Here is a 26,762-nt window from a genome sequence, read left to right on the forward strand (position 1 = left end):
TTTTATTCTTACAAAATCAGTTTATTTCAGAAAACAATACATGTACTATATATAGGAGAGGGTGCACACAGTAGAAAGAATGTGAAATGGGTGACCAAGGTGACTCTGCTGAATTGGATATCTGGGCTACATTTTGCAGAGCCCTTGATTCTAGATGAGCTGGATTTTTCAATCGCTGATTTCCCGATTGAGTAGCTAGACTCGTTCAATGGGGATCTAGTCCTGTTTTATCCCAGGTTAACCACACCGCAGAAATGCATGGGGCTTTGAAGTCTGCTCCCAGTGGGTAAGACCAGTGATTGCGTCATTCATTTAAAGGGTCTGTACATTATTGCTGTAGATCAAGTACATCAATACAGATAAATACATTTATGCAGGCTAAATAAATTGACTCATGAATAGGCAATATTCAAAAGCAGGACAGATCAATCCATACTCTTTGAATGTAGACTGCCTCCATCCTGTACTGAAGGAGTTGAGGCCCCTTTAACACACAACCCACTAAAATATTAGTAGAAATAGTGCATATCGCAAGTTAAGTATCATTTAAATATCCTTTTTTTAACAACACTGATAATACACAGAAGATTTGTGAACATTAAGAAATTTGGAAAAATGGGATCTGTATAATGCATCGGAATAAATGATCAACAGTAATGTGATTTTCCAGTAAAATCTGTATTTCCTGTGTGCATCCAGAAATGGTAATGCATAGTGTTAATGTGCTAACTTGTCAGATACTAGGACTTCATCTGCTTCCTGTAACTTGTATTCTCATTGTTCAAAGAGGCTACTCTTTGAAATTATTATTCAAATGTGGATATTCTTTCATACCCCCAGTTTAGAAATATAAAAATGATAAACAAGGTTTTCTACAGAAATTATTACGCTGCCTTTTACTTCTGGAAAACGACAGAGAAAACGTGTCCAGTATGACTAAAGCTTAATGGGCTGCCGCTTCAGACACCGCGTAGACAAGGGACTCTGTGGACGGGGCCTAGTCGCCATCCACGGCCATGATGTGCACAAAGAGTCTGGCTGAGGGAATGATGTCGCCGCTGTTGTTGAGCAGGGGCACGTGTCGGTATCCTGCGGGCAGAAGAGAGCTTTGTTAATGTGCTTGCCATCTGGACCTTGGCCGGCCGCGAGAGACACCAGCAGGTCGACGTTAAGTTTCAGGACAGGCCTCTCTGCAACAGCGCAGAGAGAAGCGTGACCTCACCGGATAGTGTGACCATTCTTACCACTACTACTTTATGATTCCTTTCATTCGATTGGATAATTCTGTCTAATGTATAATGTTTGCTACCGGGTATTCTCTCAAGTAATCCTCATGTGATGCTACCTGCTAATGGCTAAAAAAAATATGTGCCGCCTTCAAATACACAGCAAGTTTAAGATCAGTGCTGATAGTCCTGCAGCTGGCAGGCCTGCAGCTGGCAGGCCTGCTGATCTTTCTGCGACCACATGGAAGGGAAATTCAAGAGCCCGGCACAGATATCCTTAAGGGCTTCCTTTTTGTTTGAAGGTCTCATACTTTGAGTTTCCCCAAACGTGACACCGTTTTCACCCTGAGGAAAGTAACATTATTATTTTTTAAAAAATGTCTTCAATGTCCATGTTGACACTGAACACAGAGGCTGGTCTGATTGGTGGAGCTATTCTTAAGTCAGACTTCTGTGGAAGAAAGCACTGTTGGATTCTGCCTTGTTGGGCATCTGGGTGTAGACCTGCTGAAAGGCTGGGAGGAGAGCAAGGAGTGCCATCATGATTGAGCAAAACATACTTAAAAAATGCATAAGATGGATTTTTTTGGAGCCACTACCATGAGTACAATGTTGTCAGACTGATAAATCCCCAAATACGCAAAGCATTCCTCTGTTTTCTGCCGTCTTTTCCCAGTTAAGCAAAAGACAACGTTTACAAATTTCCAAACATGGTTCTGGCCAACTGAAACCATGTATTCTGTATTGACAGACCATGAGCAAAGAGATCAGATGTCAGGTGGAGGTAGGGCAGGTCTGCAAGCCCAGAGGACGACTCACCATTCTGTAAACTGGAGAAGGGCACGGTGTACTGTCCAATGAGGTCGTTCTGAGTAACAGCATCATAGTCCTCTACCACAAAGCGCACCAGGGCCAGTTCAGGCACACAAATGTCAAACTGGAAGTTCTCGTTCCACATGGGGGAGAAACCTGATATGGGATGGGAGAGACAAAGCAACAGTCACTGTCTATGGATGTTTAACACGATTCTGGCATGATTCATTCTGGGCTTCTCCTAACAACCCTGTATGTCCGCACAGGCTCCCAGTAGAGGAACAGAAAGGAGGAAGAAGATGACTACCATTGTTGTCGATGTGATGCGTTTGTTTGCTGGCCACATCCTGCTGCACACCATAAATCTCCACCTTCACAAGGGGGTCGACGATGGATGACTCCTTCTTGCCGAGCTTGGGCAACTGCTGAGCTGAGATGATCTGATGAGACACGCATATCCATGACTGGACCGCTAGTACAGACTTTAGAATTGCTAAACAACTGGTGGAACAGCCATATGATCGGGGCTCCACCCTTTTATGGTAAAATGGTGGTTTGATGTTCGGGGAGGGTGTTAGTAGCAGGCCAACACTAACTTTACCAAACGGGTATTAGGGGAGCCTGACGTGGTCACCCACCATGACATGGAGGGTCTTGTGCTGCAGCCAGGGTCCCCTTGTGAGCGTGATGGGGTCGAACTCTGACGCTTCGTCCCGCAGATAGGTTGGTTTGAGGATGTAGCCAGTCTTTCCATTGGGCAAGAACAACCCTTGGTTAAGGTCCATCTCAGCAGAGGGTGTCTGGAAGTTCAAGGCCACTGCAGACCGAGAGCAAAGGTGAGGCAGGTTAATGAGTATCATGGATAAATAAACAACGAATCGTGGTCTTTTGCTCAGCAGAAGTGCCTGAAAGAGGATGGAAATCAGTTTTAAGGAGAGTTTGAGGCCAGGTACCTGTCTGGCAGCCAGCAACCCACAGAGGAACGGGGTTATAGTTGGAGGAGTCAGTTCTTGAGCCTGATGGATAGACTCTGCTGAGCTTGTTCACGTTGTGGTGAATGAATTCATTTGCTGGAATGATATGGAGAACATCTCAATCAAACCGTTAGGAGACCGAGGAATTGTCATTAAATGTCACGTGCCTATCGGTGATACCATCCAGTTCCTCTGGCACACCCTGGTGTTGCCAAGCGTCCTTTTGGATGCACTACCTGAATCTCCAGCCAGCTTCTCAGCTTTGCTCTCCTTGAAGGAGCACATCTCATAAAAAGCCTGATTGTCCCTGGCGTGGTCGAACCCGTGGAAATGCACGCTCTTGCAGTAGATGACGAGGTCTGAGAGTTCCTTTGCCAGCTTCAGCTTCGACTCCTGCAAATTGAATGAACGGGACATGTCGGGTGCTTTGGAACCCTGACCCTAACCCTTCGATTCTTCCTGCTCAAACCCCGAGGCATCAGCTCACCTTCTCTTTCTTCTCTTCGTCTGTCAGTATGTCTGCGGCTTCGTCGTCCTCAGACACGGTCTCCTCGCCTGCTGCATTACCGGCGAAAGCGTCCTCCAGGCTGTTCAGCTTCTTCCCCTTTATCAGGAAGCGGCCCTTCAGCTCCTAGTGGGTCACATGGTCGCGCACACAGCACCTCTTAAAGGGGAGGATTGTTGTCTCTCAGCAACCTGTATGCTACGATGGAGCCAATTCAGTTTATTTTAACAGGCCTCCATTTCATATCGTACTTATATATATATGTCAGCTGCAACATGAATGAAAATATATCAAGTATGTTGGACTTCTGAATGTTTAGTCCACTCACGCTGTGTCTCGTTAAATGTCTCTGGAGACACGAACTTTTCATGATGCCTGTTACAGGCCTTAACGCCATGCGAGTCTGACAGAACGCCACAGTTTGTTCAAGAGGGCTGGAAGCTCTCGGATCACATGCAACCCTGCCCCTTCTCCACCCGTAGCTTTAGCAGGGATAAAAATAAAATATATAATAAAACTTATATGCTAAGTCACCTCCAGCCATTTTACCTGGGTCAGTCCTGTCCGACTTTTGCAACAAGCCGGAAAAATACGCCATATATTCTGCTCATGAAGAGCCAGGCCGTGTTAAATAATATATAGCCCCTCACAGGAAACCAGTAAAGTCCTGAGCTCCGCAGAGTGAACGCGAGGTCTGTAAACAGGGTCCAAGCAAAGGGGGCGTGAGTCTATTGCGTAGGACAGAGATAAACAAAACTACACTCGGCCGGCAGCCAGCTGGAGGTGGGTAGACTATTATGCAATGTATAATTACGAATTCCTTGCAGTCAAAACATGATCACAGTTATTATGAGTTATATTTGGATAAACAGTCAAAAGTAGCTTCCTACGCATCTTTGATGTGACACTGCACACCTTACTATTCTCTCCTAGCTGACCACATTCTGCCCTAGTTGGTCCATTTCCTTCAAGGTGGGGGTCATCTGACAAGCTTCCTGGCACTGATGTCAGTAGATACCATGCTGCCAGAATGTGGTGCTGCGATATCCCTGGAATTATATTATACATGTCAGAAATCGTGTCTGGACACATCGTGCCTTTCAACCCGAGGGGGAATTCAGAAAAGTCACACATTCGCCACTCGCCCAGCGAAGACAGAACAAATTTCAGCACTAAGTGGCCAAAATGAAAACAAGCTGTATGAATTCCACAAATTCCTTCTGGGTGATTCCTGAAAACCCCCTCCTATCCAAACAGTGTGGGCACCCTGCCCTAAACTAACTGCCCTCTCTGTCCACCCTCTAGGTTGCTTTCAGTAAATACCACAAATAGACGCCTGGTGTAAAATTTCCACCGTGCACCTGGGTGTAGGCTCAGCCGCACGCGCGGCGCCTTCCAGCAAGGCTAACAGACTCCACTTTGTGGTGATGGTCCAAAAAGATGTTTGGTCTGAGACATTAACCTGCAGAGCGAGGTGAAGAAAATTCTGCTTGGGATTATTCAGTGAAATAGGCATATTTATCTTCATTGTCTGTTAATTGTTTCTTCTTTAAACCTAGATCTCTCTAGTGACAGCCCCCCCTGCCCAAAAAAAAAAACCTTAAGAGTTCCCCTTCTCTGTCATGGATTTATCTCGGAAGGCGCCTTAAAGGCGGGTCTGGATAGCTGATAGCAATGCTAGGGAATGGTATCCTGATTGAACTACAAGTGGCAGGTTTTGACTGAAGTTACACCAGTAGATCTATAGGTGGCAGTATTTATCAGGAGTCAAAAATCAATCATTCCCTTGGTGACTGTCTTTTCGCCTACCCCATCTTAACTCCCAAATGCACCTTGCAGGGTCTTGCTCAAGGGCCCAATGGCAACATCAGTCTGCCGGTCCTGTGATTTGAGCCGGTGACCTTCCAATCTCTGGTCCCATCCCGCTAAGCTACACACCACTCCCAATGCTTCTTGTTTTCGACTATATTCACTGAATTAATTTATCTTGGTTATAATATCCTGTTATACTGATGTAGGGCAAGGTAGTAAAACCTATCTAAAGCCATTTGTTAAGAATGTAACAGGTAAAAAAAGAATCAAGACTTTTTTATGACTTAAAGGCGAGGCTCGTCTCCAGGGTCTCAGTCACTAAACGTGCTTGAAAACTGCTCACCTCCAGTGCTGGGAAGGTGGTGGGAACCTGGTCTCCCAGAGGCTTGGTGAGCAGAGCGTCACCTAGAATGGAAGTCAAGTGTTCGGCCATGATCTTCTGTTGTTCCATGCTGCAGTGATTCTCCAGGGACAGGATTACCGGATACTCGGAAGTCTGTGAGTAGAGGGGATTCATGCACCGGATGCACTCTTGCATATTGTCGCAAATGTTTTCCCCCTAATAAATCATGTCATGTCAGGAAGTTTTTCCTACTATCAAAGTTTCCATGTTTTGACAGGGTACCTTGAAGGCGTATTCTTTAATAGCTTTGATGACATCTTTGAAGAGGATCTTGCTGGTGAGCGTATATCCGTGGTAAATAACAGGCTCGCCTTCACTGCCGTCCCAGCAGTCCAACTCCACGCAACGGCAGCTCTTTGTTAGAGCCCTGAAGGACCACGCCACGTGTGAGGCTATTGTCTGGCAGAGATGCACACCGCGCAAGGCAGGATTTCCTAACCAGTTGGGCATCTACCTGCACATTTAAATTTCTATTACTGTATAGACGCGTTTGTCCAAAAAAAAAATGTACAAGGGAAGCAAGTCGCACATTACAATGTGCTGTCAAGGAATCGACTAGGCATAAATGCAGCGAGGGTGAGCTTCAAACGAATGCCCAGGCAGTAGTGTACGCAGTATGGAGCAACAGCTTCACTAGAAAGACACTAGTGCAACATTAAGAACATTTGAGGTGCATGTAGTAGTAGTATTAGGCTAATAGAAGTAGTAATGTAACAGGTTGACATCACAATGTAATTATGTCAACAAAGGAAACCCAAGTCTTGTGGGTAGCTTGAGGTTTCTTGGCGATTAGTTTACCGTATGTAGGCCTCTGTGCTGCTGGGCCCTTTGAGCTGGTCTTCCATTAGGTAGGTGTTGTGGGAGGAGGAGATGAAGTAATGACTCAGGGGTCTGGTCATGTCCTGGTAAACATCCTTGTGGGCAGGGTTTAAGATCATACCCTCCGGCTGGTTCAAATACATCAAGAATCCGTCTTTGGTCATGTGTTGCTTCTCTTTAGCTGAAAGGCCCAGAAGAGAAATGTGTCAAATGGACAGGTGAGATTGTAGCAGCTCAGAACCATGTAAATAATGTCAACAAGTATATGCAAACATTTTAACTACATTGTCGGCTGATTGATTTATTTTTTTTTCCTTTATGCAGAAAGCTCAGTTTAACTACTGAATGAAGCTAACCCGTCAGTCCTCACCTATGTCGTCAACCTCATACTTCTCTATGAGTTTCTGGGCATCTTCTAGGGAGACAGATTCTCGTTGCTCTTGAAGCAGGAAATGAAGAAGGTCCCTGGTGGTCATCTGGCCTCCAGTCTGGGCGTACTTCCCGTAAATGACATCTATCTCCTCCCGGGAGGTCAGTAGCTTGTAGAAATCTTCGATTTCAGAGCCCTCCAGGTATCCTGACTTGGATTTGTCACATTTCTGCGCAACACGACGTAACACTTTAGTTTTAGTGGTGGGTTGCTATTGACATACCTCCATTCTACATTTTTCCATTGAGACTAGTGCTGTAAATCTATTCTGGTTTGGGGCTTTTTGTGTGTGTCGCATGGTGCTTCGTGATGGAGGGGTCTGCCCCACATGTCAGTTGAAAGCAAAAGGAAAACCAGAAGGTGTGGCTTCTCTAAACAGCTTTCGACAGAAGGTCACTGTGCGTCCGTACCTCGAAAAGCATTTCTGCGTAGGTGTCATCAACCTCAATGTTGATCTCAAGCAAGAAGCGCTTCAGCTCTTTCAGGCTCATCTTGTTGTCGGAATTCTGGTCTGCCTTGCGCATGCAATTGAAGATCCAGCTGAAATTCTGATGTAAGGACAATGCACGTGGGACGGATGTGAAACCTTAGCTGTTCGTTAATCAAACGGCACTCTGTAAGTGCGGTGAGCTGATCACTTGGTTCGTCTCTAGGGCACGTTTTTTTTTATACTTTTTGCATTCACCTGCCTTTTTAGGGAACAGCTTGAGACCAGTAAACTCCAAGGTACCTGCAGTTTCCCTCCCTGGTATCAGCCCTTCCATTCAGCCGCCTTCCACTTTGAATACCAAAGGATACTGCTCAGTCTGCTGCTGAGAGTTGAGATTGCGCACGTTGTTGATGACCTTCTCCAGGCTGCTCACCCACTTGGTAGCCTCCTCCTCAGTGCCTGCCACGAGGTCCAGGTTCTTTCGACGACCCTTGAAGACGATCGAGAAGCAGCGGCCTTCCGCTGGCTCCTCCGTGTACTTCTGGAGCTCCTCGGTACGCCGTCCGGGCCGCACCTCTGCGATATCGTCAATGGAGACTGCGGAGTGGAAGAGGGCGTGACTCCAGCAGGGAGCACCAACGGGGAGGACAGCAAGACCTTTATACACCTCAGAAACTCATAACCAAGTGTGACCTTCCTTAAAAAATTTAATCCCTTCCCAAAAATACAGTTCAGAGAGCATAGCTGAGGTTTTCTGGTTCTCTAAACTCCCTGCACTCCCAGAAAGCCTTTCCTAACAGCGATTTCTCAGAGCTCCGAGCCTTTATCAACAACAACACAGTATTGTGTAAGCAGTGCATAATTCTACAGAGGAATTACTAGCCTGCTGCTCCATTCTAACACGGCTGTGTGCGATTAAATACTGAGGGCACTTCCTTAAGTCTTTAATGTGTACATGACTTTCCTTTTATGCTTAGAAAAAGGCTACTTTAGAATACTTTAGGTTCTGCTAAGAAGACTGGATTCCTGTTTGGAGAACAGGAATCAGTGGGGAAGGTATTGTAGGAACATGATAAGGATGCAGGGCAGGTCAGAACATGATTAAATGCAGTTCATAGCTGAAGTCAAACACGCCATTCACACAATCTGACAGTACAATCATCTTGCTATAAATCAAAAAATATATATATAAAACGTAAAACAAATATCCATGCATATTCTGACAGCTTAACTGAGTAAGGCGGGGGAGGGGGTTTACCCAAGTGGAACAGGGAACGAGACTGGGGTACATGCTGAACGGCCTTGTCAAACAATTATGTATCATGCATGTTCAAAAGAAATTGCATTTTTGGCGTCTTGGCACAGTAACATCACCAGTATGCACTCATACTAATATGAATTATGTTTTAAAAGATTTATGTATGAGTGTCATTCTATATGCTATATATTTCTACTCAACCATGTAAAGCTTGCGCCAACAGAAAACCGGGCAAGACCTGTTCCAGATTTATACGGTATGACCGAAATCTCCTGTAAACATTAACGTGGATCAATTATGCATGAATAAAAGTAGGCATTGCACAGCTGAGTGTAATAAATAAAAAACGATCACCTAGCCAGTTCTTCCAGCACAAAAGACAAACACACATGTTTATTTAAGCTACTTATTAGCCAATTAAATCCAGCCAAACCTTCCAGCCCTACACAGGGAAAGCAGACAATGTCAATGCACCAGGGAGCAGGTGTGCTCTTAACTTACAATACTGTCATAGGCAGGCAAAGGAAATGTTTGAGACTCTTTATCTGGGTAGTACGTGTCCATTTGCTCAGATTGATTTTTTTTTAACAATTTTAACTTTAGAACGTGTGCAAATGAACAGTAATACAATAAGAAGATAAACAAGAACTACTTTTGTTCCCCAAAACATCTTGTTCGACGTCTTGTGGGACAGCTAGATGATCTCCGCTTCGGTTCCCTCAGGGGCACCTCAGCCATTCATTATATTCCTTATATTTCACCGTCAGAAATGATTCCTGGTCTTAGAGGAATGTCTTATGAGGAGAGGTTAGCTGAGCTGAATCTGTTTAGCCTCGAGCAAAGGAGACTAAGGGGGGGACATGATCCAGGTATATAAGATTCTAACAGGTCGGGATGCTGTTCAGCCAAATGGCTACTTCAATATTAGTCTAAATACTAAAACTCGTGGCCGTAAGTGGAAATTAGCGGGAGAACATCTCAAAATGAATTTGAGGAAGCACTTCTTTACACAGCATGTAGATAGAGTATGGAATAGTCTGTCTGTTAGTGTAGCACAAGCTAAAACCCTGGGTTCCTTAAAATCAGAGCTAGATAAGATTTTAACAACTCTGAGCTATTAGTTAAGTTCTCCCCAAACAAGCTTGAAGGGCCGAATGACCTCCTCTCGTTTGTAAATTTCGTATGTTCTTAGCTCAATTAGTTATCTTCTTTTTGTAAGCTAAATTAAGTAAATGAATGAGGTACTGATTAGCCAAAAAAAGGTGGGGTAGTGATGAAGTATAAAAAAATGCACGGGTGTATTCAATGGTTGCTGCAAATACTGGGGTGAATTTAGGTTTTGAATTTGCCTAAAGTAAAACATGTTATACAAACACGATATAGTTTTACACCAACATCAAGATAATTTAAACATTGTATTTCACTCCTTAAGACTTGTATAATGCTGTGTTTTTTACTTGAAGTGCCCGTATTCAGCTGATGGAAATCATTACAGATAAATAAAAACTGCTTGTGGGTAAGTTTGCTGCAAACTGGCATCAATTCTGAGCTTCTACGGAGCTTTGGAATCTACTCATTACTGTGGGGTAGCTGGTAAATTGTTTGTGGCCCCATCAAACATGCTGTCAGGCCTTTGTTATTTATGATCTGCTTTCCACATTGTGAACTCAAGTCACTGCACAATTAAGGCTATCAGAGATCACTGTAGATGGTCAAAAATAAGCCAGAAAGAGCTTATTATCTCCTAATGTGCCTTACTGGCAGTGCTGCAGGTCCATCATTTTTGAGTACAGCACTACATCCTGCTGAGTATTACACATGACACACATACAGTATCTTCTCCACAACTCGGCAACTTTCATCTCAGGGCCGGAAGCAATTTCATGCTGCGCTTGAAAGAAGGCGTAACGTCAAGTTGGCACATGATTTCACCATTTGGTCACAAAGGGGGGTGGGGGCAATTTTAGGTGGAAGTACCGATTAAGGCCCTGCTGAGATAAACCTTCCCACCCTCCCACTCAGAAGGCGCCTTGATTTACTGAGTTGAAAAGTCGCACAGACCTGCCCAACTATCTTGGTCATATGGTTCCTGTCAAGCTACAATGGGACCGACAGGTATTTTATAATCATTTTGGTACCAGTCCAAAGAAATCCACATGCGCACGGGGCAAGGAACACGCCAGTAACAGAAATCAGCAACAAGGAAAACGAATCCGAGTGATAACAGCCTCAATGAAGAGATAAGAGCATGGTTGATCTAGGTCGATTCCCACAGAGTATCGGATAGACGAGGCCAAACCGCAGCCCAGCACCTGTCTGCTTTGAAGTATGCACTTCCATGCTTGAAGGCTGAACGCAGTGGGTGGGGGTGGGGGGAGAGAGAGAAAGTATGCAGGGTCTGCGATTCAAAGACATCTGCTACGTGCAGTCAGGCAGCTGAGTCGCTCTCATTTTTATCGTTCCTCATATTTCACAACTTGCTGTACATCGGCAGGGAAACTCAGGCAAACGGAACAAGCATTGTTCTTTCTGCGTCCTGAAACGCCGAAAGTGGCAGCGAGAAGCGACTGGATGACGCGCTCGTGATATCCCTTCCATGGGTCATGTGCTTCACGGGTCTCGAGGAGGTTGGAATCAGAAATTCTATTGCAAGCTGAGTGACAAAGGTAACTGATAAAGCGCAATAAAACAATGACATAGGTCACCGGCTCTAGTGATATTTAATGGAAATTAAACAGGTCCTTTCAAATGTATGTCGGAGTGGCTCCGTTATGGCAGGCGAGACCGCACACCCCACTCATGATGGGGCACCGGGATGGATGAGGCACAAGTCCTTTACTCGGTTTCAAAAAAAAAACATCTGAAGTTTCTCACTCCTGTTTTTATTCCCTGACTGCACAGCTGTGCTGTCCAATCCCTGCATCGGCCGCAGTAAACAACGTCCCTGCCAAGACCTCCTAATGAGCTGTCCCTTCCTGACATCTGCATTCCTGGGACGAGGAACCGGGTCCGGGATCTGGCTTTAGAATGGAGGGAGGGGTTCGTGAGAGTCGACCGTAGGGCTTGGGCTCTCCTGGATCACAAGATGCTGCACACACACACACCACACACCGCACAACGCTGGGTCTGGTAAGCAGGCTCGGAGCCTTGGGGAAACGCCTGGGAGGAAGCCGGCGGTGGGCGGAGCCTGGGAGAGGGCAACTGGGTCAGGTTGGTTCTGCGAGATAAAGACAGGCATATTTGTTTTCCCTTGGCGAAGCCCCATTGTTTCCACTCCACCCAGAATCTGATCCAATGGCTGGGTGGGACACTGAGCAGAGACATCCAATCAAAGGTGGCCTATGTTGCTGAGTGAAGGAAGTGGCTGTCAGTGAGCTCCTGGCCACGTTAAACGTGTGCATATCTGTGAGCCAAGCCTGTCACTATTACATGCCTTTCTCCATATCACACATATCATTTTACATTCACTGTTGACTTTATAGTCATGATCAAACTTTCAAGGTCAGAATTATTTAGCTGCTTAGCGAATGCACTAGTGACTTTAACAAGCTTGGGACTATCAGGATATGGTTAAGTACCTGTCTGAGCAGTTCATCAGCACGGGCCTCCGTACGTCTGGAACCGGCCCGGTTTTTAAACCAAAATCTACCTGCCACTCCCATATGAAGTCTGTTTGCTCGAAGTTGCTGTTTACCCTCACAATGGCCTCAAGTCTATAACGTTCGTTTGTTGGTTCACCTGCATTGCTTTAAATAACTTATATAGGGAACAATAATGTAAAGTGAGATTGATTCATTGAGTTACAAAATTACTGAAATATTGATTACAGTGGTACCATCAACGTGGCCAGTTGAGTACTTGGACTCTTTTTCAAAATCTGGGTCTGGATTTTTACTTTCTGGAACAGAACTATCCGCCCCTGAATGTGGCATTGGCACCGCATGTAAAGTATAATTACTCTATTGCTGATTTCTGATTTTGTTAGAGATTTAATCAAAACCTGTGCTTATCCATCCATCCATCCATCCACCTCTCACCTGCAGATGCAATACCAGCTCATGATATGTTTTCCGCAGCCCGGCGTCTCACTTCTGCAGACACTGAAAGACTTCAAGTGCTGTGCCGGTTTCAGTTCCTGATTGTTCTGCGTCTCTAATCCTGACTTCTCCCACATTTACAGCAGCGGCTGCATTGTGCTGAGCCAGCCTGAGAAAGGCCTCTGCTCTCCAGCTCTGGCCACGTCAAGGTCGCGATTGCATTGCTCAGATAACCTACTGTATACTTAAGGACTGAGCGGGAACACACGCCGCCGGCACTCTCCCTCCAGAATCACAAGTCACGGCCACTCACACGTCTGATTGCTCCTCCTGCTCTTGCGTGACTCGTGCCACACGGTCTTGCAGTCCTCCTGCAGCTTGAAGAAACGGCTCTTCTTCCAGGAGTTGGATCGCACCTTCAGGAGCTCTCCCCCCGTCAGCAGGAAACTGAGGTCCTCATCCCCCTCCATGCCTGATCGCAAAGAAAAAGTAAGTTTCACTGTTTCGTTCCGATTATTTCACTTTTGCCTTAATAAAATCGCAGTGTGGTCAATGAAGCTCACTATATGGAGGCAGAGCACTAAAAGCATGATATAGTATGAAAACAAGCATCTTGCTGAAGGCTAAATGTACCTGTTTTTGTAATATCCCACCAAATATAAAAGTTGCAGTTCTATCTCCTCCCGTTTGGCTACTGGAAAGCTCAACAAGCGCTGGAAAAATGACTACAGAGACCCCCCCATGGTCCAGGGTAGGAGGAGATGCTCAAATAGCCTATTATTGGCCTGGTAATCCGTGCGGACACCCTGACATAAGTTTCATGTCAGCGCTCTGTGGACCAATGAGAAATGCACTCGGGGGACGATTTCATCTATAAACAAAAACAAGGAAGCGGCCGCTATCAACGGAAGCGGTAACCTTTGCTGGTCCTGCTGGGAATTCTGGGAGCAGTGGCGGCAGCAGAAGTAAATAAATGAGCTTAGAGATTAAAGGGGCGGGACTTGGAGGGTTAGCGGCGCAAAGCTCTGTCACCCCTCATCTCTGTGGCAGGAATGGCACCTCCGGAGGTCCGCGGTGACCAGCATTCGGCATCGTCGTGCGAGACCGCCCCACCCGAAAGGAGGCAGACATTTTACAAGGCTCTGCCATGACTTTTGTATTATTTATTTTCGTGTCCCTGGACGCCCTTTTGTTTGGGCGGGGCTTCAAAAATCTTCCGAGAAAGTACTCAAGAGCAATGCTCACTTGATACTGCGCTCCGGGGCATGTCGTCTTAGAAATAAAAATGCAAACCAGGCATCCTATTCAAATTTACGGTGGGTCTATGGGGAATGCCTGTAATTGATTGCCGGTCAGTCAGAGGGTTCCTTGCTGTGAAGCAGTGCCCCTAACTAGCCTGCAGTGGTCTCCCCTAGGGAAGAACTCCCTGCTTTACCATCCCAGGCAAACAACATGCAAATGAAATGCTCTTTGATGCAGTCATGAAAAAATGGCGCATTCCAAATCCTGCACTGCCTATGGATAGGTCATCAACGCCCCAGATTGGTCAGGTGGAGACTGCCTCTCTCTCCATGTAAAACCACAACCACAGAGCCTCCTTGTCGTATTACATACCGTCCTCTGAAAGCCGGTGGTCACAAACACCTGCTAAATTATTAATAATAAAAAAATACAAACCCACTAATACCGCATTCCAAATGCACAAGCTGTGTGGCGCCCTTATCCTCGAAGGAGGACAAACAGAGCCCTTTCTGAAACTGCTTCATCAGCTAAGCTTCCTCGCACACAGAAAGTGTGAGTGCACCGACAGGACCTGCTGCTTTAAGTGGGAGTGGGGGTGGGGGTGGGGAGATACAGACATGAAACACCAGGAGGGAGCGCGCAGGCCCGCAAACACACACCCTCCGGTCCTGGGCAAATGGAAGCATCGGGCTTTTCCCGGGTGTTATGCGTAATACAAAGCGATCGAGATGTGCTGCAGCCACCGTTAGTCATAAGAGAGCCACAATAACCCTCAGGCAACAGAAAATAAAATGCAGCTGTAAGGTCTCACGACACGGAAACTCCAGCACTAAAGCAGATAGATGGCTCCCCCCCCTTCCCATTGTGGGCTTTATCCCGCTGAGGAGTTCATCGGGCGGGGGGAGTTCATAAGTTCTTATTTTGGTCACTGAAGCCGTATGTGTGTAATGTGCTGAAATACCTTAGCTGCACTGCACCTTTAAGGTGATGGGGTTCATGCACAGTTTATGATGCCGCACAATAAGTCCGTTTAGATGCCATTATTTTATTCTGAGAATAATGTCCTGACAATCGTAAACATGCCCGATGTATCTGCCTTCAGGGAAGAGGAAACCGCAGTAAACTTTTAGTTCACAAAAGACACAACTGCATATTTGCTAGTTTAAACGTTTTGTTTTGTGACTTCAGTTAGCGTTTATAGTTTGCCACGAAACTTGTTTTTTAAAACGAGGCATAGCAGGGAAACGGGGAAAACGCCTGAAATCACAGAAAGCTTCCGCAAACATACTGAAAACATTACCATTATATACTATAAGAGTGGCCCGTATTCACGATTGTTTCCCCAAAACAAACACTAGGTACGCTTCTCCAGTTTCCCTGCTCAACCAGTTTACTTTCAACCGTGTAGTTTTAACAAATATTTAGGGAGTAACTGTTCAAAGAGCCACAATTACGTGCGTCCTCATCTGGGGCATATAGAGGCGCACATGCGGCGTTTTATTGGGAGTTTTATTTCCATTTAAGTGTTTGTATCCATATTTTTAATACTGGGTGTCTGCTCGCTTTTCTGCTCGCTTCCCGGGGAGTTGAAGATGTTTCCTCGTAAACCTGTAATCGTCAGCAGGAAAGCGCTGCATAAACCACTGCTTTACCAGTTTTAGGCATTACAGTGTCGAAACTTTCACATAAGATAATTTAAAATCCACGCATTTCATAAGTACCGGACAAGCCGGGAGGTCGACAGAGACCCCCTAATCTGCGCATGCTAACAGCCTGGAAACTTCGCAGTAACTTACCTATAAGTTTCCCATTTACAGTAGCGGCTTTCTTGCTCTGCGCTTGATAAATTAATTCCTCCGATTTGGTTCTTGTGGGCCGTTTTCGTATGCACTCCATTGCGAGATGAAACGCGCACTTACAGTAAATGGCCGCCTTTTCCTTTCTCAAATGAGTAAAAAGCGGCTGCGGCGAGCTTTATTATTTGGGGGCGTGTACCTAGCTGGCATTACACAGTGCACACCGTGCGAGGCGTGGGAGCGGCTGCAGCAGGGACTCCACACACCGCTGGAAGTGCAGCGGTCACTGGCGATCGGTAATCTATCCAATCTGTATTGGAACGCGCACACACACACAACGTGTGTCTGACAGAGTATGACCTGACAGAACAACGTAATGTCGCAGATCTGCACCCAATCTGGAATCAGGTCTGATAGTGGCGGGAGGGGGGACCTAAGGGATGGTGGCCTCCCCTGTCACTAGCCTACACCAAAATAATAAAAACAAAATCCAGATTTCATTTTGCAAGTGGAACCATAGAAGAGAAAGAATGCGGCTTGCCCACCCCCAGTAATATATCTGCCCCCTGATGACCACCCCCATCAAAATTTTCTTCGGGCACCACTGTCTGATATACTGTCATTGTATGTTACATCTGCAGACCGGCCCAAGACTGTTAAACCGAGGTCTCGTTATTAAATAGTCCATAAAAGCCAGGTTTGGACAATGAAAATCATTATATGTGGTCAAAGAAACCTAAGACGTCACCTGGTTTACCGTCTCTACCCATACTTACTAGTTTTTAAAAGTTATATCTTTTAAAATCGCAATCTTGCTTATAACCTGATCCCCTGAGGGCTTGTTTCTGTGAGGCAGCACACCACCTAATCCAATAAGCCTCGTTAAGGAGCCGCCCAGATAAGCGCTTTGTGATTCTGCCACTGGCTGACTTCACTATAGCTTATTCGCTGGCTACTATGTTTTGGCAAATCTGAACTAGTCAAATTTATTTACGATTGAAGGTGTTGAGGAAACCCCCCCCCCCCCAACCCCCCGCTACAGGCTGGAACCCCGCGAGAAGGAAGTTCTCCGCGGCAGCTCACCATTGTGCATCGGCGTTCTACAGTACCTAGTCAAACCTGTCGCCTACCCTGGTCGTATTTCCAAGGGACTTCTCACATTCACGTGCGTGTCTCACGGCAGGTTCCGCCAAGACAGGGTACAACTGAATACTTAGCTAGTATCAACAAAGTTATAACTCTCTGATCATAAGGGATGTGGAACTTTTGAAGTTTTAAATTTTTTAATCAAATCAATCAAAAATAGCCCTCGTCCCATGTATAGTGCCCACTGTCTTGTGCCTTGTGCATCACAGAATAAAGTCCAGCCCACCCATGACCCCAATAGTGGGTAAGTAATTATGGAAGAATGATGAATTGAAAATATTTTGTTTCACATTCGTGCTTCAGAAACAATTTAATTAAGCAAGTATTTCATCGCGTCTTCCCACTCCAGTTCCGACTGAAGCTCTATTGTATACGCCATGCATTGCTCTAAACTATTTATTAGATATTTCATATAAAGTAACTTTCAGTTTTGTTAATTTCAAGGTGAAGTGCGACTCCATTGACCACATGGCGTTATCTGCTCGATTAAACTATACTATGCAGTGTGATATGTTAAGCAGTCTAAAATTCACATTGCAGGACAACACCCATAAAACGAAGCTTGTGTAATAGTGTCCTCTGGTGGTTGAAGTATTGTATGACACCGGGCTCAAACAGCTTCCATCCACATCCATCCATTTTCCAAACCGCTTATCCTACTGGGTCGCGGGGGTTCCAGAGCCTATCTCGGAAGCAATGGGCACGAGGCAGGGAACTCAGGATGGGAGGCCAGCCCATCGCAGGACACACTCACACACCAGTCACTCACACCTACACACCTACGGGCAATTTAGTAACTCCAATTAGCCTCAGCATGTTTTTGGACTGTGGGGGGAAACCGGAGTACCCGGAGGAAATCGCCATGCCGCCCCCTCAAACAGCTTACTTGAGCCAAAACAAGTAGCCGAATTCCGTATTTACACTACTCGGATAATCAAATGGTTCTTATACCATTACTTTGTGTTATTTTCTCAGACAAAGTGACTGGGGCAAAATCTTTGTCACCTTTCGTTTAAAAGCTTGGTGTTGAATCTCCCTATAATTAATGTGCAAGTTCTTCTCCTCCCTAGTGTATTAGCACTGTGCCAAGAGCACTGAGTCAAGCTTTTAATAAGCTTAATAACTGTCATGGAGAAATCGACGTTCGGTGTCTCGGTTATTAGGTATACAGGTCTGCTCATTCTTATTTACACTGCATACCTGCTTGAATTACACTGAATACCTGTTTATATCACACTGCATACCTGCTTACACAGTTTACCTGTTTACACCTCATAAATTCAAACACTGCAATTTGTGCAATACAAATATAATTACCGTAATTATACCGTATAATACCGTAGTGTAATACCTGTTTGCAATGTGCTACTGTATCTCTTTTTCCTTGTCTTGTACTCTACTTGTAATTTTATTTCGTCTACTTATAAATTTGTGCATTTTATATTCTCCATTACAGCTGTCTTCTCTCTCAGAGCTATCAAAGTCATGTGACATAAAAAGTCATATATTGTCTTATCTCGTCTTATCTGATCTTCCAAACACAGAATCACATGGCTGCATATGAACGCATACAGAATCACACCGAGCCAAAAGGTCCAGTCATTACTCAGCCATGGGCATTGGACGGGCCAAGAAGCCCAATCTAAGCGATTTTGAATGCGATGTGATTGTTGTTTCCGCATCTAGTGCTTCCAGCACCTGAGCAACAGCCGGCCTCCTTGGATTATTGCACATTACAGGGTCTGGGGGTTAAAGAAAGTGATGTGATGAGCAAAGGAGTCGGTCAAAGCTAACAGATAGCGTAATGCTAAGTAAAACCCTATAAAATAAAGTGGCCAATGGGTATGTATAGGAGACACTGAAACTATACGGCAAAGGTATATATCTAAATGTTAATTTCCTTATCCTGCATATGTCGTAATATAGAGAGTAATCTTTTCATTAAAACCGTATATTAAAATTCTTGTTGCGTAATTACATTGCTATGAAGCAATTAGTGTAACGTACGTTTGGTAAAGGAATCAGACACGGTGTCTAAATAGACTTGCATCCCGACAAGCTGGCCTTAACTTGTAATATAATTCCACATGCAATTAAGGTAGCCTATGCCATTTCTAAATCCACTTTGAAGAATGGCATTCATCATCTGTTTGCTCTGTAGATAACCTCAGACGAGACCACCTTTTCTAATTTGCGGTTGGAATTGAGAAACACTGTGCAATGCCAAAGTCGAATTATTTCGACACAAACCGATCCTTTACGCGCAAGTATGGTGGGATGTCTGTTGTCGCTGGGAGTCACTTCACTCAGGGAAACGATGTAAAACAAATTCTGACATCGGCACAACAATCCTTCCGAAAGTGACACCAGATAATCCCGGTTTGCAGCCCCTGGGCGACACAATTAAATGCAGCCGGTAAATAAGTACTGTGCGTGTGTCAATGGCATAGAAACCGAGGGAGACCGATGCATTTAAATTACCCCCCATCTCCCCCCATATCAAACTTTCGCCTACGCCCATGATTCCACCGTCTACTTTTGGTTTCCCATGCTGACCAGTTTCCATTCAGTCGCCACAGCACGTCGGAAGAAAATATGACTCAAGTAGAGCAATATATGTCCATTTTCATGGAATCTAGACAAATTCAGTGCCCTTGCCAAGATAACTATAAAGATGAACATGAATAAATGAAATTGTGGTAAATTGTCTCTTTTTTAATAAAAAAAGATTGATGAACAAAAAAGTGACGATTTCAAAAATGAAAACGTAGACTACCAAAAGCCGCATTAAAAATTAAAAATGACCCCTTTTATTTTAATTGATTAACGGGCAGGAGTGGCGGGGCTGCTCAATACCTCCGGAGCTGTCCATGGTGTTTGCGCTTTGATTATTGGCATATATGATCATCAGCATTTTGACGGGTGTGTGAAATCAGACTCCACAATTAACACATGCATCGTATCGTCTTTGACAGTTTGATACTGGTCTCGCCTTTCGCTTTCTTTCCTTTTAAAATACCAATCTGAGTAGCCCTTGAGATCGGTATCCTGGCACCTATTGTATTGATGAATGAGTTTCGGTCAAAGAACTATGCAGAGAAAAAAAGGCGAAGTGCTCCACAGTTCACCGCTTTGTTTAACATCCGAAAACCTTATCATAAAACGATTAAACATCGAATAATTACTTTGCCTATAATACTAAAGGGATAAATCAATACACCAGACGTTCAGTCTGAAAATACGAATTCAAACTTGTGCGCGGTTATTCACGCCTGTCATACATTTCATTTCAAACCAATATATTTTACTCAAAAAATACCTAATTAATCTTCTAAACTGCACAGAACAGCAATGAAAGACATACATAAAGTAGATTTCATAGCCTAATACCCAACGTAATTGTCAAAATTACGTTTTAGGGTTTTGCATAATGTGCAGTTAATAGTGCCGACCTAAAATGAGAAATAAGATCTCGTTAGCAATATTTCCTCGATAGATATCCAATATTTATCAAGCTGACAATTTAAGAAAGTATTTTTTTTCTTTTTGTTTTTAACAAAATCATACATGATCACCGTCGTAGTTGTTTTTCCGTAGCAAACTTGGATTTGGGACCGTAATTTCCCAAGACACAAAATCTTCTAAAAGACCATCTTACCTTGCTTTACAGCGATACCATTTATTTCCATCTTTTCGGCTTGTATCGGCTGTTCCCGCTGCGTCTCGTGCGCGAACGTCTTACTCAAAATGCTCTCTCGCAAGAAGACAAACTAAACGAAGAGTCATGCGACAGGAGCAAAGCGGAAAGACGCATGTGTGACTGGACGAGCTTGTGGGGTATCTGCTCTTATGACGGTTTTCTGGAAAGCGCAAGATATCGTCAGCAGCTTCCACACCCACACCGACAAAGCGCCGCTCATTCAAGCGCCACCGCCTGCAAGTATGTACACTGTACAAGTATACGTGCACCTAGGAGTTTTAATTTATAATCACCGAAATTCATAGACTACTTGGAGTGATTACAGTACAACTAGTGATTTCATGTCGATTTTTTTAGCATTCTGCTGCACAACAGGAGTAACTTTTTTATACATTATTGAATGCTAGTGCAATTTACACATGCATGGCCTTTTAAGTTTATGCGTTAAGTGCACAGTCAAATTACTTTTAGGGTGGAGTGCGTGGGCTATTCCAGTCGTAGGCAATCACAAAGCCGCACCTCAAATTAATCGCAAAAACAAACTGGACAAATAGTATCCTAAGCTGAACCCCAGCAAAGATATGGTTAAGATTTATAAGTAAGAGTTTAAGCTCACTTCAGTCATCGGGATCAATCAGATTAGCTTGAAAAAACGCTCGCGGGAGATAGATGGTGCCAATCCTAACATGATTGCAGGTGTAAAGCAAGCTCAACCAGTAATGCCCTATAAAAATGTAATACTACAAGTAGGCCTACGGCGAATTTCACCTGCGACCCCAATGTGCTGTTTATGCACTTAATCGTCATAGTTATTCGGTTATTTTAACCGAATAAAGAAACCATAAAAGTATACGAGATCCGCGTCATTCCTTGTGTTTCATGTACGCATATATGGACAAATTCTCCATCATTTAATTAACATCACCGATTTAAAACGGATTGCTGGCATTTTACCCGTTCTTAGTTTCCTTAGCAAGCTGATGCAAGTATAAGTGCCATATTATATTATTTAAGCAATGTCGCCCCATAACCCCTAGTGGAAAAACTACAAGAATGCGTTATTGTCAAAACTAGTTCGACACCTGCACTTTCAACTGGTCTTGGGCTATTTATATGGGAAACGGCGTGTTTGTACATTCAGGTCCGACCTGAATGTACGATTCAGGTCCGATTCAGGTTTTAAAGAAAATTGGGTAACGCTTTACATTAACTGCACCTTTACAGTGCATTCATAGAACATTCATAAGTAGCATGTAAGTATACCTTAATATCCATTAACAGCATTAATTTGCATTAATAAATACTATGACATCCTATCCATCCATCCATTGTCCAAACCGCTTATCCTACTGTGTCGCGGGGGTCCGGAGCCTATCCCGGAAGCAATGGGCACGCGGCAGGGAACAACCCAGGATGGAGGGGCAGCCCATCGCAGGGCACACTCACACACCATTCACTTTCACATATATTCCTACGGGCAATTTAGCAAGTCTAATTAGCCTCAGCATGTTTTTGGACTGTGGGGGGGAAACCGGAGTACCCGGAGGAAACCCCACGACGACATGGGGAGAACATGCAAACTCACATGTGATGAGACTCGAACCTGGGTCCCAGAGGTGTGAGGCAACAGTGCTAACCACTGCACCACCATGCCGCCCCCACTATGACATTATGTTTGTTATTATCATATGATGCTTGTTATGAATGTAATTACAGCTGTTGAAGTATATTAGGATGTTATTTAATTATTTTTGTCTCGTTGTGATTAAAATTGTAATTAAAACGTGTACCTTGGGCTGGCAGCCGTCGACGAGACGCTGACACGGAAGTCCTGGATTATTTTAATCTCCCGGTGTCTTGTAATGTTGAAGCTGCTGTAATCGCTGCATCGAAAACGGTCAAACAAGGCTCTGAAAATTCCGGAACAGCTGGCCAGACTCAGGAGGACCTTTCAGGGTCAGAAACGCTGCCGCTTTTAAATATGCTTGGAAGCGCAACATCTCCCCCTGGACTAATCCAATCAAGGGCTAAACTTTCTCGCATTTGTAGGCAGGTCACAGTAATTTCAGTTATTTTCCAGTTATACTGCAGCTATTTCTAGGACATAAGTTTTAGGGGCTGCTTAAAACCGCAGACCGGTAGGTGCAGAAATCTCAGATATTTTCATAATAACGTCTCCTTATTCTTTAGAGTGACATAATAGTAGCTTCATATAAATCACGCTGGTAACGAAAAACAATATCAAATATGACAATAAATCAGCGCTTCAGTCAACAAACAACATCAGGAATGAATAAATAGAAAATGGAAAATACAGTTTAGCCACACCTGTGTTTTTCATTACTTATCCAAGCAATAAATTAATTTAGCTACTTGCTAAAATTAAGTCCTGCAGTCTTTCATTTCTAGTAGAGAAAGCAGGGTATGAGTATATGTGAAGTAAATGAAGATTGACTGACTGTTAATTCTGAGCTCCTGAAATGGCTTGGGGAGATGGTTATCACGTCTGGAAAAGTCAAGCTGTTTTGTTAAATGTTTATACCGGCAGCACAAGCAAAGCATCAACAGGAGGTCAGATGTCGACTCACGGGGATCTGGAGAGGCTGTCGGGTTGTTTCCCACTAAACCTGGGATCATGAAAACCTACCAACTTGGTGGTGGACCAGGAGCTGATTTCTGAGTGGACCATGGTGGACCTGTGGCAGGTAAAGAGCGCAGGTATCTACATGCTACAAACACCTGCTGAGTCTCGGCGGGAAAATGGCTCTTCCATGACCAGAAGATGGTGGACCAGGAACTAATTTCTGAGTGGACCGTGGTGGGCCTGTGGCAGGAGAGAGTGCGGGTACCTGCATGCTACAAACACCTGCTGGGTCTGAGCGGGAAAATGGCTCTTCCATGACCCTGAAGGTGGTGGACCAGGAACTGATTTCTGAGTGGACCGTGGTGGGTCTGTGGTGGGAGAGAGCACAGGTACCTGCATGCTACAAACACCTGCTGGGTCTCAGCGGGAAAGTGGTTCTTCCATAAGCAGAAGGTAGTGGACCAGGAACTGATTTCTGAGTGGACCGTGGTGGGTCTGTGGTGGGAGAGAGCACAGGTACCTGCATGCTACAAACACCTGCTGGGTCTCAGCGGGAAAGTGGTTCTTCCATAAGCAGAAGGTAGTGGACCAGGAACTGATTTCTGAGTGGACCGTGGTGGGTCTGTGGTGGGAGAGAGCACAGGTACCTGCATGCTACAAACATCTGCTGGGTCTGAGCGGGAAAATGGCTCTTCCATGACCCTGAAGGTGGTGGACCAGGAACTGATTTCTGAGTGGACCGTGGTGGGTCTGTGGTGGGAGAGAGCACAGGTACCTGTGTGCTACAAACATCTGCTGGGTCTGAGTGGGAAAATGGCTCTTCCATGACCCTGAAGGTGGTGGACCAGGAACTGATTTCTGAGTGGACCGTGGTGGGTTTGTGGCAGGTAAAGAGTGCAGGTACCTGCATGCTACAAACACCTGCTGGCTCTCAGCGGGAAAACAGCTCTTCCATGAGCAGAAGGTCTCAGTACTCGCTTCGCCCGGAAAGGATGACCTACCGCTGCTAGCCAATCCATGAATCTCCCTCCATGGACGTGCAGATTTCCAGTTACCATGTCTTATATTTAGGCCTAAGTGTCATCTGTATGGCTGTGGTTACCACACGTGTTTCTATGGTTACTATAACTAGACATCTACCAGAAAAAGCAAGATCGTCATTTATCCTGTAATCATAAATGCCGGATTAGCTCTAACAAATGACACTCGGTTTTAAGTACCCTAGTCTAATTGTTACTAGAAGACGGGGTCGTCAGCTGCTCCGCTAGCGAGGCTCCGGAGCGGCACTTCACACGGGCATACTTCACATTTTTCCCCGGATGAGTGTGAATGGAGGCATTGTGCACCTCCGTGTGTCACCGGATGGGAGGCGGGGACCTCTCACTGCCACCGGCAGCTTTGCAAGACGACGTTCGCTGGAGCATCGCCGCGCATAATGACAGTGTAATTGTTGAGGGCCCTCGAGCCACGCAGAATGGGCTCCTCAAACACATAAACTGGTGGGTGTCGCACAATTTTTAACTCCTAATTACTGCTTTTGAAATACACTGTTGATAATATATGATTCATGTTTCATACGGCTATGGTGTTCTACTCCCAGTTTCTTTAATTATTTAAAAATGTATACATATTAAGATAATAAGATAATGATACAGAGGAATTTTGCTTATATACTCCTTGAATTTTTCTCCATTTGGGAGAATATGTTTTTACTCTATATTGACTTTTTCTTTTATATAATGCATTAGACACTGTTAGACACCATTATGGGATACAGATGAGTAAATGTTGTAGGGCTCAGAGAAATAACACAGTTTGGGAAAATAGAATCCCTTTCCCTTCTTAATTGATCCAGTGGGACAATGATGATTTGAAATTGCTCATTATTGCTGGGATCCTGCATTGAGCAAACGGGTCATCTAGCCTAGTGCCATTGGTATGGGTAAGGGGGTGGGCAGGGGAGCACAATGACCCATACTATGGTGGAGATCATGATTTCTTTCTGGACCGGGCCGGGCCTGTGCCACCCTGAGGTGAGTGTCCTCTGGTACAAACCGGCCCATTAACTTGTGATAAAGTACTATATTACTATGGTATCCTGTAAATGGACTGATAAAGGAAATCACTAGTGCAAACAGCCAATACAGAAAGTCCTTTCACAACTGTTAACAACCCCCCCCGCCCCATCTGCTATTGTTTGATAACATAATAGTAGAAATTATTAATATAAAAATAATTTGTTTAGTTTCCCATGGTTGTGCTGAATATGCAGTGCAAATCTGCTTTAATTTCTCCACTGATTTCTGATCAGTTTAGGAAACAGAACGCCCAGCCTTCGCCATGAAACCTCTCCATTTCTAGGCCGTTAACGTGACAGGTGTGCGGCACGTTGGCCGCATGCATGACATTGGCATGTGTTCAGTCCAGTTCTTCATGACAGAAAATATCATGTGTCATGCGAGTCTTTCATTTCAGTCTTGTCACGCAAGCATGTCGCTCTGTATACAGATGCTATAAATGCAACCCTGTACATGCACGGTTCCTCAGTCTCGAGACAAATGTGGACGCCAGACTGACGTGCTTCCAGCAGACGTTAGGATGTTGTAAAAAAGTCCTGGTGCAGAGCTTGTTATGATACTGCAGGAAAAGCGCGTCCAGGGAGACTGACCCTCCGGTAGGCCGCGGACCGGCTCAGCGGGCAAACAAACCTCTGTGATGAAGAAACATCGGTGTGCAAAGGCATGTCGGATCTTGCATGTGCCGGCGGGGTGGAAAACAAACAGCGCCCCAGCTCTTGGGGTTTTGCAACGCGTCTCGGCGCATGGAATGCGAAAAATGCTTGGCAGGGACGCAAGTATGCGTCTAGCACACAGGAAACGTTCGCCAAGAGGGCGACTGCTGCTAATCTAGAGCTTTCAGCTTGGCCCGGCGGCGGTGTGCAGCCTATCTGGGAAACTCTCAGCTCGTCTGTACTTAATACCGGAGTGTTGCAAAAATATAACACGATCCTGTTTGTAATGTTAAACCCTTGCACGTATAGTCTTCCTCGTTTTCCTGTCATCTTTCTCTCTTAATATTCCTAATCCTTTCAGGAATGTGCTTATGCGTGGTGTGTGTATAGATCTGTGTGTTTTGTGGTTAATGCCATACGGTCATATCATTACCCCGCTGTCAGTAGTCGAAATGGGAACCGGGTGAAACTTTTAACACGAAGAAGGTGTGCTTGTAATCACGCGTCTGTCATGGGTGAAGAATGCGATTCTGCTCGTCGTGCTGGATAGGATTTCAGCGCAGACACCCAGAGACATGTCACTTCACGCAATGGTTAGCAGGAGGAATTGCGTCCGTTTTGCTTCACGATTCGCTCGAGTTTCATCAGTCAGGACGAATGCAAAGACGGAGCGCATTTGCTGAGGAGCGGAGAGGATGGAGGTAAAGGTCAGCTCCGCACACTTCACACTTGTCGGCCCCGAAGGCTTTGCAGAGATTCAGAGAGGCTTGATAGTACATTGTGTGTATGTTATTGTTTGAGCAGGTCCTGCATGCAGAGAAGAAATTATCTTTATCCGTAATCATCACCATCATCA

At 44.9% G+C, this 26,762-nt stretch overlaps 2 protein-coding genes and 1 long non-coding RNA gene across 5 annotated transcripts in view; 2 read left to right on the forward strand and 1 right to left on the reverse strand.

The window, feature by feature from the left end:
• LOC125740766 (1-phosphatidylinositol 4,5-bisphosphate phosphodiesterase delta-1-like) lies at positions 1–20,748 on the reverse strand. Of its 3 annotated transcripts, none has more exons than XM_049012416.1 (15): positions 20,550–20,748; positions 13,021–13,179; positions 7,781–8,009; positions 7,393–7,522; positions 6,923–7,151; positions 6,532–6,733; positions 5,956–6,100; positions 5,674–5,826; positions 3,501–3,644; positions 3,250–3,406; positions 2,993–3,109; positions 2,678–2,856; positions 2,347–2,479; positions 2,046–2,195; positions 1–1,089 (listed from the first exon to the last, which is right to left on the reverse strand). In XM_049012416.1, exons 1-15 carry the CDS (start codon positions 20,578–20,580, stop codon positions 998–1,000), a joined length of 2,250 nt encoding a protein of 749 aa, XP_048868373.1. In that variant the 5' UTR covers positions 20,581–20,748; the 3' UTR covers positions 1–997. The 3 variants fall into 3 exon arrangements, with proteins under 3 accessions (XP_048868373.1, XP_048868372.1, XP_048868375.1); XM_049012415.1 differs by lacking the exon at positions 20,550–20,748 and adding an exon at positions 15,746–15,915; XM_049012418.1 differs by lacking the exon at positions 20,550–20,748 and adding an exon at positions 13,341–13,476.
• On the forward strand, positions 6,648–7,153 carry LOC125740769 (uncharacterized). The gene is made up of 2 exons (XR_007397762.1): positions 6,648–6,770; positions 6,877–7,153. It is a non-coding gene; the product is annotated as an uncharacterized LOC125740769 (long non-coding RNA).
• A 3,235-nt stretch (positions 20,749–23,983) lies between the features above and the next one.
• The window catches only part of LOC125740767 (mitogen-activated protein kinase kinase kinase 3-like), a 47,889-nt gene continuing 45,110 nt past the window's right edge, over positions 23,984–26,762 (forward strand). The window contains exon 1 of the mRNA XM_049012419.1: positions 23,984–24,674. Within this exon, the coding sequence (XP_048868376.1) occupies positions 24,505–24,674 (170 nt within the window). The 5' untranslated portion in view covers positions 23,984–24,504. The remainder of the gene's footprint in view (positions 24,675–26,762) is intronic.

Source organism: Brienomyrus brachyistius, chromosome 4, assembly GCF_023856365.1.
Source record: "Brienomyrus brachyistius isolate T26 chromosome 4, BBRACH_0.4, whole genome shotgun sequence".
In the NCBI taxonomy this organism is placed as follows: Eukaryota; Metazoa; Chordata; class Actinopteri; order Osteoglossiformes; family Mormyridae; genus Brienomyrus; species Brienomyrus brachyistius.

Coding starts and splice junctions, on each gene's coding strand:
- LOC125740766 (XM_049012415.1), bottom strand. CDS start 15,845: ATGGAGTGCATACGAAAACGGCCCACAAGAACCAAATCGGAGGAATTA. Junction 3,645..5,673: donor CCACCTTCCCAGCACTGGAG/GTGAGCAGTTTT, acceptor GTGACCCACTAG/GAGCTGAAGGGCCGCTTCCT. Junction 3,110..3,249: donor GAAGCTGGCTGGAGATTCAG/GTAGTGCATCCA, acceptor ATATCATTCCAG/CAAATGAATTCATTCACCAC.